General features: G+C 33.0%; 1 protein-coding gene across 4 annotated transcripts in view; it reads right to left on the reverse strand.

Annotated features, from left to right (window-relative positions):
• The window catches only part of NOVA1 (NOVA alternative splicing regulator 1), a 152212-nt gene that overhangs the window by 2697 nt on the left and 135421 nt on the right, over positions 1 to 14094 (reverse strand). For all 4 annotated transcript variants that reach the window (XM_025392953.1, XM_025392955.1, XM_025392956.1 and 1 more), the window contains one exon: positions 1 to 378. This exon is cut by the window's left edge and continues 2697 nt beyond it. In XM_025392953.1, the coding sequence (XP_025248738.1) occupies positions 1 to 378 (378 nt within the window). The remainder of the gene's footprint in view (positions 379 to 14094) is intronic.

Genomic DNA, 14094 nt, shown 5'->3' on the forward strand with positions numbered 1-14094 from the left:
GGCTGCAACGCCAGCAAGGTTAGCATGTCCTAATAGCCCTGCGGCTGCTGCAGCAGTTGGTAACACTTCAGCAGTGTTTGCATAAGGAGATCCGGTTGGATTGGAATTTGCCACTGGACCTGTCACATTGGCATAACTGATATTGAGACAGCTGCCACTTTGTGGATCCTCTTGTATCTTCTGGATGATAAGTTCAACAGCTTTTCGGTTTTGTTCAGGTTCTCCACTCACAGTGACAACCCTCTCTTGCAAGTTGATCCCATCAGGTTTCTGGGAAAGCTGCACCCAAGCCCCTGACTGCTCCATTATAGCCTTCACAGTAGCACCTCCCTTCCCTATTATCAGACCTGCTGTGCTGTTGGGAACTATAATCTTTACCTGTAATTAAAAAAAATACGTATAAATAATACTTCTGTTTTGTGCACATACATTATATTACTTTGCTATCCTAGAAAAGTAAATAAATTGAAAATTAGTTTAAACATAATTTATGAAAGACAGAAACATCACAAGTTTAAAGTGACTTTTATCACACTTTAATACAACTACCTTGTCAAATTAGAATTTTCAAAGGAAAAACTCAATTTTCAGGTCAAAATTATTAAATAAAATTTTTCCTTGAGTCACTGTGCATTTTGCAATAGAATTTATAAGAAATCAGTATGTTAACAAGAGGGAATCATAACTATACACCAAAGGTAACACTTCTATATAGCTCCAAAAATCACAATGCTGTTGATGATTCTTCACCTATTGTAACTTTAAGAAAATGCTTTGTTCTAAAACATTTCAAAAACAAAGAATGTAGAATTATAAAGCAAAGTTAATAAAGATAACAGTAGGAAAGTTCAAGCTTGAGTCCCTTCAAAACATTAATTTCATGTTCCTTATCGCCCAGAATATTTGTTATTAAAAATCTTACTTGTTTCATGACTGTTTTCAGAGATAAAGGTTAGCAAAATTGTTAGTATTTTTATTTAAACTAACATGAAATATAACTTCATAATAATGAGTGATTTCTAATAATTAATAATTTTTAATTTTTCAATGGCTTGGGGTAGACTAACCCTATTTAAGAATTATATTACCTAGCTGCACTATCTATATTTATAAAATAATTAGTCTAATTATTTGCTTTTTTGGCTATCATAGCTACAGTTTTAAAATTAGGGCTTACTACCATCTTACCAAATGGTACTACCATATTTTCAGAAGATACTGAAAAATTACGGCAGTGACATGAATACTCAGTCCAGGATGACCACATATAGACATTTTTATTTGTATTGAAACATCCAGCCACAAAGGTCAGCATATTTTGACTTATTTAATCACAATAAAAAACTATTATAAGAAATATCAAATGAATATGAAATTTTCTATCATCCCTAAAATTAAAATATAAATACTAACATTTAAAATTATATTATGGAAGCATAGTGACACATATGTCAATGTTTTATGTCTCACTGGGTAGGTCAAAACTTGTGATTGTTGTGTCACTGACAAAGCACTGAAGTAAGCTTTCCTTGTTCCAAACATTAAAATGGGCAGGCTAAAAAAATGTGCTAAAATTTGAGCAGGACATTTAGTTGTTTGAGGTATTCTATGAGAGATTTCATTAGCTAATTTTTAGCAAGCATCTCTAATGCTATCTTTAAAACACAAATTTGGATGAGAATATTTTAAAGAAATACAGCCATGCATTTTAGGCAATTTTGTTCTGGAAGGTAGCAAGCAGAGAAAGTATAAATACAAATTCTAAACCAAGTCACCTCATAAATATATTTATACATATCTCTCTCTCTCTCTCACACACACACACACACACACACACACCTCATTTCCATACACACAATTTACAGTAATACAAGAAATTTAATTTTGTTTAATTATAATTTGTTTATATAATCATTTCACTTAATGGAAAATAGTCCAAGTTTTCAAGAACTTAGAAAGTTTGAGAAATAGTCTTAAGTTTTCTTGGGAATTTTAAACACAAACTTCATATTCCCTGATTAAGTGGATTCAGTTTCAAGAAGTAGACTGAAAAGTATTTTTATAATATTTGTTAATTTTGCTCACAGCTTCTTTTTGTAGAAAATTATTTGTCTGAAAAGTTAATGTGTTACAATTAGAAAGTTAAACCATGATATATACTATACCAATTATACAGATGAATTACAATCATCTTTATTTTTATCCTGTACACATGAAATACTGAGAAAATGCACTTTTAAGGATTTAAGTATCTGAATGCTAAATATGATTGTATTTTTATGAATAAGCAATTCTTTTCAAAATGATAACCTTTTTGTAATATTATTGAAGACATTATGGGCCGGGAGCGGTGGCTCACGCCTGTAATCCCAGCACTTTGGGAGGCCAAGGTGGGCGGATCACGAAGTCAGGAGATCGAGACTATCCTGGCTAACACGGTGAAACCCCGTCTCTACTAAAAATACAAAAAATTAGCCAGGCATGGTGACGGGCGCCTGTAGTCCCAGCTACTCAGGAGGCTGAGGCAGAATAGCGTGAACCCGGGAGGTGGAGCTTGCAGTGACCTGAGATCGTGCCACTGCACACCAGCCTGGGCGACAGAGCAAGACTCTGTCTCAAAACAACAACAACAACAACAACAAAAACCAGACATATATGTACTGGCAAACTGCAGTGCTTTAACGTATTTTTAATGAAGAAAAATGTATTAATCGGCCAAGACTTTCAAAAGACCTAGTCTTATGTTATTTTAAGTTATAAGTAATCATTTTTGTTTTATTCAATGTAATGATTTCCTGTGTGATAACCACCCTGAAGCAGAACAGCACAGAAAATGTTAATTATAGGCTGATAATAAAAGGTAAGGAAATTTTATTAATAATTTTATAACATCCACTCTATGAAATGTGTGAAGATATTAATTTCTACTACATGGCAAATCAGTCTCACATTATATATGTTTTTTCACAGTTTTTTTTTTTTTTCTTTTTAACTCTAAAACTATTATCTAAAACAACTTGCACATGTGGGTATTGCACTTACATTATTGAACATCAGCTTGTCTTTTTTTTTTTTTTTAAAAAAAAAAAACTCTTTAATTATTTTTCCTTCTTTTCAATACTCAAAGTTTTATTATTAGTTATTTATTTATTTATTTTATCTATTTTTTGAGAGACGGAGTCTTGCTCTGTCACCCAGGCTGGAGTGCAGTGGCGTGATCTCCGCTCACTGCAACCTCCTCCGCCCGGGTTCAAGCAATTCTGCTGCCTCAGCCTCCCAAGTAGCTGGGATTAAAAGGCTTGTGCCACCACGCCCATATAATTTTTGTATTCTTTTCGTAGAGAGGGGTTTCACTATATGTTGGCCAGGCTGGTCTCGAACTCCTGACCTCAGGTGATCCACCTGCCTCGGCCACCCAAAATGCTAGGATTACAACCACGCCCGACCAATACTCAAAAACTTTGAAACAATATATAATTCGAAGTAGTGTTAACTTTTAATGACAGTAAACACCTTGCAAAAATATCCATATCTTTGAAAACTGAAGAATTATATGACAATTTCTATCTTTATATTAAAGGTGCTTTTATGTAGTTAATACCTTCTCCTGAATTTTAGTGTTTAACCATTTCAAAGAATCTTAAATAAAAAAATCTGTCAACCACAATCAATGTTTAATTAAATATTGATGTGGCCCCAAATTTTGTTGGCAAGATTAAAAACCTAAAGATGTGTTATGACTTAAGAGCAGACTTAATGTTTGCATCTTAGTAATTACAATATATAGCATTTTCTAATTTTAGGCAATACGCTATTCTGTATAAGACTACCAAATTTAGAAAATTAATGGAAACATAAACATAAAAAGTTTTCAAAATTTAATAAAAGTAAATACTTAATAGCTTACACAAGGCATTTATCATCCAATTTTTATTTTTGACAAAAGAACATGAGAATCCTCTTTGCCTTACACTGTCTTTTTTTTTCTCTGAAGAATTAAAAAATATATTTATATCTATTTGCATACAATATTAATCTAATATGGGCAGACATAGGAAACAGACTCTCTGAAAAGAAGTTGAGATAAAAAACTGAAATTCAGTTAAATAATGTTACAAGGAGAGTAGTGTTATATTTACATTTTAAGTGTCGGGCCAGAGTTACGGAAAAGTGAGACAGAAAAACATGGAAGCTTTGAGGTGGTGGATAACTGACTACTGGTGGGAAAAAACAGAGAAGGAAAGATAATTATGTAAGGTAGATTATTTTCTCTTACTTCTTAGATAAAGGCATTTACCAAAGCAATGTCTGTACATTGATAGTATTTAACTTCCAACTGAAATGACAAATAGCAAATTCTAACTGTGTACATGGATTCATTTTCACTGGTGAAGTCTGTTAATGTGCTGGCTGAAATAAATATACATATTCTTATTTCTAAAGAATTGGGAGAAAAGAACTGATCTTCAATGGCATACAAATTATTTGGTATAACATGTATAAAACTAAATCAGATATGTTCTTGACAGTTACAAATCGGATTTCCCTTCAGAGTTATGATTATATTTGCTAGCATCCACCTAATCATTTATAAATGCTTACTGAATGGCCCAAGCCCTGTGTTGAAAGCTGGAGATAAAGGATATATATGACACTGTTCCTACCTTTAAAGAGCTTATAGATGTAGAAAATGAGTGTGTATCAGTGCAGGAGTCTTAAAGGTGCTGGCACAGAAGTATATAAAGGTTATAAAGGAGACACAAAGTTTAACTGGAAAAAGAAAGAATAGGTAAGAAAATCCTTGAGAGATGAAGATATTTCCCTAATGGTCTTTCACATATGTGTAATATCCGTACACTCTTTTTTCAGAACCAAATATTTCCATGCATTTGGTCACTGTTATTTCTGTGTTGGACAGTTCCTGTTTCAAATCTAAACCCATTTTAGCAGTGATGAACTATTTCAATAATTTTATTTATTTATTTATTTTTGGAGAGGATGGTCTTCCCTTTGCCACCCAGGCTGGAGTGCAGTGGCACAACCATAGCTGCAGCCCCGAACTCCTGGGCTCAAGCGATCCACCTGGTTTAGCCTCCTGAGTAGCTGGGATTACAGGTGTGAGCCACTGTACTCAGCTTAAAACTACTACTTTTAAATTAAAAGAATCTTTACTTAAGTATTCCTTATTCTAGACTCACAACTTATTTGTTATATCAAAAAAAGAGAAAGATTAACAATGTAATTATACTAATTATCCTAGCATCAACTGTGATTCAGAACAAAAGTAATAAAGTTACAATTTCTCTATTTGCAATCACAAAATAACTTCTGTAAGAATCCTATGAGTTTTAAAAATACCACATAAATCGATTTTAACATTGATATGTTTCTAATTAAAAATAGACATTAAGATATATTTACTCTTTCGACAAACAAGAACTCCAACTCATGATGGTTTTATGGCTATAAAAGAATGAGATTATCTATAGGCATCATATTTCTTCATTATCATGGCAGAAAAATTTAAAAAAATTTAATAAAACCATATATTGAAGTAAATGCAAGACAAGTTCCATTACTCCCAAATAATAGCATGAATTATTTTATTTAGGGCTGCCATATTTACTACACATATATGACATTACACTTATAAAGCAATTCCTATCAACAGTGGATACCTGTTATTTTACTCATTCATTCAGTTGGTATCCAGTCATTCTTCTTCTGGCAACAGAACCCCAGTTTTCCTCTGGAAAACACTCTTTCTCATTCTTAGTGTACCTGCCTCAGATAAGGCTGACAATCTTTCAATACCTCTAGAACAAGGGTGTCCAATTTTTGGCTTCCCTGGGTCACACTGGAAGAATTGTCTCAAGCCACACATAAAATACGCTAACACTAATGATAGCTGAAGAGCTTTAAAAAATGCAAAGAAAAAAATAGAAAAGTTTTAAGAAAGTTTACAAATTTGTATTGGGCCACATTCAAAGCCACCCTGGGGCGCAGGTTGGACAAGCTTGCTTTAGAAGTAAAAACATGACCCAGGTCTGACCTGTTGCTATACTCACACCCATAACCTTTACTGGTTTGGGTTTGAGCACATGACACAGGATGGCCAAACAAGAGCATGAGAATTTGGTAAACTTGTCGGTAAAGAGATATTTGTGTTCCTAATCTAGTAGAACACCAGCCTGTCATTGCTAGTGGCTATCTTACCACTACTATGAGAAAAGGAAGAACCTGACTGAAAATGAAGTTAACTTAGATAAAAATAAGACAGCATTTTTTGGCATCTGAATCTAACCATGTCTAAAGCCAGCACAGAGGAAATACAACTCTCTTTTTTGCTTAAATAAATTTGAATTGAATTATGATAATTTCTATAATTTTGAGGGCTTCTATAATTTGTAACTGACCAAAAAGTATCTTTGAAAATATTTTTACATTCTTGTTATATCATGCATTATTTGCCTATCAAAATACTGACATTTCATTTTCTCTCTTAAACTTAATAGTCAAGATATCATAGTTCTGGTAAGGAAAAACAAGTAGATTAATTTGCTTTTTACCATGATATACACTATATAATCTAACCAGATAAATGTTTTTATTTTCCCAATGTATTACAATTTAGGCTACTGAGGCTCCGCTTAGTAGCATCAAATGGAGATACATGTGCCATTTTGGGGAATCTACATTGAGTTGTTGAACAAAGCAAACTGAAAAAATGGCATCCTTTCTTTTGACTATAGACTTCAAATAAACAAATAACTGCCTGTGTGAATGCACTGATTTGATAAAATATGTAAAACAGATTTACATGAATAGAAGTATCCAAAAAGAATTTAAAAAGCAGTTCTAACTCTCCACTAGTTTGTTTACTCTACTTTTGATAACCAAATCAAAGGCAGAACAGTTTTCATAGCAATGTCTAATATCTCTCATAAAACACCATGCCGCCTTGTCTCATGTATTTTTACCCTTCACCCACTGCCAACTCAGATTTTAAACCTAGGAGCTATCTGTGACTTCCCCTGCTCCCTAGATCTATATGTCCTATTCTGTGCTGTTCTTCAGTCTTATTACTTTATCCTCTCTAAAGCATATTGTAGTATAATAAAAATATAGACTTGGCCGTTAATAGATATGTGGTCTCACCTTGGCTCTGCTATGTGATCTTTCTCAAATCACTTCAGTTTCATCATCTATAAAATCAGACAACTTAGTGAGACTGAGGATAAGGGGTCTTTATTTTAGCATTATGAGAAAATTCTGTTCAAAACTCTTCAATGAGCCCCTCCTTCAACTCCCCACTGAATTACCCAGACAATATTCTAAAGACAAAATTTAACTTACTTCTTTTTCCATTTAACACATTATTTCACTTTGCCCCTGAAACATGATTCAAAATTTAAAGATATACAACACTATATCCCAGGGAGGGATATAACTTAGGAATAAGAAAAACAGAAAAGAAAACTTATGCTTTCTAGGAGAAGGAGGAACAGAAGAGAAACACTTGAAACTATTCCTGTTATGTTGAGATGATGAGCACTTTAGACATAATTATTTCAAAAAAGAAAACTACTAGAAGTTAAATAACTATTAAAAAACTATGAAGGTCATATAATAATAAACTATTGCAGGGAAGCCCATTATTTAAAAGTGAAAATAATTTGGGGTATTGTCTTCTTAATGCTTACTAAACCAGATTTTACTATATTGAAGTTATATTGATGAAAGGCCTGTAAGTCTTCATCATCCGTGTGTTAACAAAAAGCTCTTTGAAATCATTATTATTTTAAATCACCTCTTTTTAGCCCAGCTCTTTCAGCGCACATGTTATAAGACACATGTTCAGAGTTCTTAATTCTGATTAGCAAAAGATGTATTAAACATATTTGAATATTTGAAATGAAAACTAATGTTTTCAATTTAATGTTTTAAACTAAACATTAAAATTAAAAAGTAAAAAATAGCTATGAAAATAGAAATAGGGCTGTGTTCATTGAAGTAAATGGTGCAAAAGGGGTGAAAGATGAGGATGGAAGAAATTCTATTTTATCCATTTTAAGCTTAAAATGCCTATCAGTCATCCAAGTGATGATGCCAAATAAGTGGTTGATTATGGGGCTGGAGGCCAGGGGAAATGTGGGAGTTAACATATAAATTGTATTTAAAGACATAGGAATAGATGAAATTATTTAGGGGGAAGTAAAAGTGAAGCAAATTGTTAAATAATGAAAATTAAAGAATTAGGTAGGAAAATATTTAATTTCTAAAATGATCAAAGATATATTCAAGGTAGAGCAGCAAAATTGACCATCAAGTAAAACATAAAGCAAATATAAATCAGGGAGGGGGTAAACTATTAATCTTTTTCTTTTTTAAAACGTTGGTGTCAGTATATATTGTCTTTTGCAAATCATATTGTAGTATTCGTCAAGTTATGAAATGGGTTTAATCTTTCACTTTGTTTCTCTCCTTCTGCAATTCTCCTGGGGAAATTTCCAAAACAGAGAAAATTGTACAATGTATTAGTACACTGTACAATGAACACTAGTACACTGCATAATGTATTAGTGTTTTAAGCTGAGTGTTTAAAAGTCACAACACAGAATGTCATATACGAAGGACAGTATGCAGGCACTGTATGAAATTATAAAATGATGTAAAAAATACCAATGCAAAGTTGAATACAGACACACACACACACATATACACATACATATATATGTATTTTGGGTTAAATAATGTAAAAGTATGTAATTATATTCAGGTAAAACAGAAAGAGAGCAATAGAGATTGCATTTCAGATGAGTTTTTTCTCTTATCATACACACTTTGTCTTATTTTTTAAAAGCAGTGTAACAAAAGGAAATGGAACAATTGTCCAAAATTAGGCTGCAGAATAAATGAATCCTCAAAAAGTAGAACAATGAAAAAATAATTTTAGCACATTTCTGGAATTTACTGCACAATTATTTATTGAGTGGCTATTACGTGCCAGGTATAATTCCAAATGTTGGGGATGTAGGGGTAAATGAAAAGGATAAGATCTCTGCTTTCATAGGGTTTGAAATCCAGTGGCATTATAAAAATACAAAATATTTAAATGTATATACAGTCATGCACCAAATAACAAAGATTGGTTCAACGACAGACCATGTATGGTGATCTTATAGGATTATAATGGAGCTGAAAAATCTCTGTCACCTAGCGACATTGTAACCCTTGTTAACGTCCTATCACAAAGCATTACCCATATGTTTGTGGTGATGCTGGTGTAAACAAACCTACTGTTCTGCTAGTTGTACACAAAGTATTGCCCATACAATTGTGCACAGTACATAAAACCTGATAATGATGATAAACGACTGTTACTGGCTTATATATTTACGACACTATATTTCTTATCATTATTCTAGACTGCATTCCATTTACTAATTAAAAAAGAAAAGTTAACTATAACACAGCCTCAGGCAGGTCCTTTAGGAAGTAATCCAGAAGAACACATTGTCATCATAGGAGAGGATAGCTCCATGTGTATTACTGCCCCCAAAGATCTTTCAGTGGGACAAGATGTGGAGGGGGAAGACAGTGGCACTGGTGATACCATCCCTGTGTAGGAGTAGGCTAATGTGTGTCTTAGTTTTGGTTTCCTAGTTTTTAATTAAAAAGTTTTAAAAGTAAAACAAAATTAAAATAAACTAAATAGAAAAAAAGCAACAAACAACCCCACTAAAAATGGGCAAAGGACATGAACAGACATGCCTCAAAAGACAACAAACATGTGGCCAACATATATATGAAAAAATTTTCAACATCACTAATTGTTAGAGAAATGCAAATCAAATCCACAATGAGACATCATCTGACATCAGTCAGAATGGTTATTAAAAAGTCAGAAGATAACAGATACTGGAGAGGTTGCAGAGAAAAGATAACACTTATATTTTACTGGTGGGAATGTAAATTAGTTCAGCCACTGCGGAAAGCAGTGTGGAGATTTCTCAAATAACGTGAAACAGAACTACCATTTGACCCAGCAATCTCACCGCTGGGTATATATCCAAAGGAAAATAAATCACTTTACAAAAAAGACACATGTACTAGTATGTTCATCACAACACTATTCAAAATAGCAAAGACATGGGATCAACCTATATGCCCATCAACGGTGGACTGGATAAGTAAAATGTGATATATACACACTATGGAATACTATAAAGTTGTAAAAAAGAAGAAAATTATGTCCTTTGCAGCAACATGAATGTATCTGGAGGCCAAATTAATGCAGAAACAGAAAGCCAAATACTGATTGTTCTCTCTTATAAGAGGAAACTAAACATTGAGTAAACATGGACATATAGATGGCAACAATAGACACTGGTACTCCCAGAGGGGAGAGGATGGGAGGAGGAATGGGTTGAAAAACCACCTATTGAGCACTATGCTCACTATCTGGGATCATTCATACACCAAACCTCAGCGACATGCAAATTACTCATGTAAAATTACCCAAACCTAAAACAAATGCTGAAAGGAAACAAGAAAAAAGTGTACAGAATAAGGAAAAAGAAAATATTTTTGGACAATATATTAGTGTTTTAAGCTAAGTGTTTAAAAGTCAAAAGAGCCAAAAAGCAAAAACATTAAAAAATATATGAAGCAAAAAGTTATACTAACCTAAGGTTAATTATTAAAGAAAGAAAGTTCATTTTTATACAATTAGTGTGCCCTAAGTGTACAGTGTTGATAGTCTACACTAGAGTACAGTAATGTCCCAGGCCTTTACATTCACTCACTGCTCAATCACTGACTCACCCAGAGCAATTTCTAGCCTTGTGAATTCTATTCATGGTAAGTTCCCTATACAGGAGTATATTATATTATATTACATATTATACATGTATTATATATATAGGAGTACCATTTTTTAACTTTTATTCTGTATTTTTAATATTGTTAATGTACTTTTTTGTTTTGATATGTTTAGCTATACAAATAGTTAATATTGTGTTAAACTGCCTGCAGTATTATTAAGGTAACATGCTGTACAGATTTGTAACCTAGAAGCAGTAGGTTATACCAAGGGCCTAGGTGTGTATTAGGCTATACCTTCCAGGTTTGTGTAAGTACACTCCATGATGTATGCACAATGACAAAAACACCTAATGCTGCATTTCTCTGAATATATCCCCGTCATTAAGCAAAGGACTGTAAAATATGCATGACCACAAAATAGTGAGTTGATAAATGACAGAAAAAAAATCTAGAAAATATTTTAAAATTTTTAAGTAGAAAAATTCAAAATCATAGTTTTAAATGAAAATCATGCATCTAACCTGAATGCCCGTTTATAAAAAGCACACTTTATTTAGAAAATAGTTAATCTAGGAATAAAGAACTTTTTATAAATTTGAGTTCTTTATGGTTTAATACTCTATGACATAACCAAACTAAATAAGATAACATTGGAAGTAAATGTCTCAACTATGTTTGAAAATCCATCTCTGTTTAAATTTATGTATCTAGAGAATTAAGTTATAAGGAAAACTTTCACAATTTGGATTTTTATTGTATCTTTATGCATTCTTGATTGTCATTTTTACCATTAAAATTAAGTATTAGTTGAAAAGTCTGATGTCCCATATTTTTGAAATGATTTATTAAATTATAATTACTTACAAGTATTTTATATTTACAGATTAGGTGAATTATATATTTCTTATTATTTTAATTTCACCAACAGTTTTCCTAAAAGCAATATTTATTTTAAAAAATAAACGCTTATATTTCAGTATCTTACTAGTAATGGGAGGTTGATTATTTACTATCCCAAATGACTGTCATTAAGAAAATGAAAATATTGGCCGGGCATGGTGGCTCAACCTCCGCACTTTGGGCTCAATCTCAGCACTTTGGGAGGCCAAGACGGGCGGATCATGAGGTCAGGAGATCGAGACCATCCTGGCTAACACGGTGAAACCCCGTCTCTACAAAAAAATACAAAAAAATAGCCAGGCGAGGTGGCGGGCGCCTGTAGTCCCAGCTACTCGGGAGGCTGAGGCAGGAGAATGGCGTGAACCCGGGAGGCAGAGCTTGCAGTGAGCTGAGATCCGGCCACTGTACTCCAGCCTGGGCGGCAGAGCGAGACTCCGTCTCAAAAAAAAAAAAAAAGAAAATATTATACATTATTATTTCATTAATACTTGACATAAATAACCATATAAACATTGATTTACATTTAAAAGGTTACTGAAGCACATCTGCAATTTAACAAACTATACTATTACAAAACTATATTCTTTTTATATATATGGGTGAAATAGTTCATTTATAATATTTAATAAATCATATATAAGAATACACTAATTTTAAAACTTCTGTTACTTGGCTAAAAGCAATTCGAAGCCAGGTAATAAAAAGGAATGTTTTCTTTTTCAAAAATATTTTAAAATAGTAATTGAATAAGAAATATGAATGAAACCAAACACCAATAAAATGAATTATAAGGCATTAGATTCAGAATAAACGAAAATGATCAACTTATTGTCTCCTGAAAAATTCCTAATGATAAAAAATTAGAAAAATTAATAACCAAAAAGGCCAATTATAAATTTCTGAGGTCAAAAGGAAAAACACTTTTTTATTCCAAAGCGAGAAGGTATCAAACTCCCCAGTTTTGCAAAATTACTTTTATCTGAGAAAATAATGTGAACACATTCACGTATCTAAGCATTCTTAAAAAAAAAAATGTTTAAAATAAACTTGATAACCATCAAATTTTGCTATTTTAGATATTTTCAATTTTATATGGCTTTGCTTGAAAAATGAAAAATTCTATTGAACTGTATACACACACAAAACAAGAAAATAAATACACATTGTGGAATAAGGAGACATTAAATGGTGTGGTTATATAAAGGCATGCATAATGTTCCGTCTTGAGAATATACTATGTGCAAGAATTACTGCAGTTATGGCTGCAGGGAAAACTTTCATGAAACAGAGAAACCACCTTTGCTTACTAAGTCGTCCAGAGAATCTTGCAAATCTACCTAATACGAGCCAATACTAGACACAGTATTCTATGCATTTTACCAATGCCTGAGCCATATATGGGATGTAAAATAAGGAATGTTACAGAGCAACTATTTCATTAACTCTTTTCCCTGATGTGTACCACTTTCTTCAATCTGAAAGTCTTAGGCTTTTCATAAACTTAAAAAGGCCTTCAGCTAAAATCACACTTTTAAAAGGGATTTTGGGATGTCACATAATCTGGTATTTACTAAATACTGTGTTGTAATACTAACCTGAAAACATTAATGGTGTGCTGCTTTCAGTGGTATTGTTAACTTGCCCTAAGGGAGATTCGATTCCCATCACTGCTATGGATAATAGACTATCTACACTACAGCACACTAGCAAACTCTGAAGTCTGCAACAGAATGAATATGGGTAGGAAGCACTTATTTAATCATATCGATAATTTTTGGCAAGAATATTGCTAAACGACCTTAAAAACTCCTAATGTAGGCTGGGTTTGGTGACTCATGCCTGTAATCCGAGCACTCTGGGAGGCTGAGGCGGGCAGATCACCTGAGGTCGGGAGTTCAAGACCAGCCTGACCAACAGCCAACCAACATCTCTACTAAAAAACAAAACAAAACAAAACAAAAAACAAAATACAAAATTAGCCAGGCATGGTGGCTCATGCCTGTCATCCCAGCTACTCGGAAGGCTGAGGCAGGAGAATCTCTTGAACCTGGGAGGAGGAGGTTGAGGTGAGCCGAGATCGTATCATTGCACTCCAGCCTGGGCAACAAGAGTGAAACTCCATCTCAAAAAACAAAAACAAAAACACCCCCAAAACTCCTAATGTAATCTGCATATAAAAATCTCTAAGAGAACCTCTAACTCTATTTAGTAATAGTCAAAAGTATTAAGCTAAGGTTAATTTATTATCGAAAAAAAGATTTTTCTTTTTGTAAATTCAGTGTGCCCTGAGTCTATAGTGTTTATAAAGTCCACAGTAGTATACAATAATGTCCCAGACCTTCACATTCACTAATTATATCTAAAAGG

This window comes from Theropithecus gelada, chromosome 7b (genome assembly GCF_003255815.1).
Source record: "Theropithecus gelada isolate Dixy chromosome 7b, Tgel_1.0, whole genome shotgun sequence".
NCBI classification, from domain to species: Eukaryota; Metazoa; Chordata; class Mammalia; order Primates; family Cercopithecidae; genus Theropithecus; species Theropithecus gelada.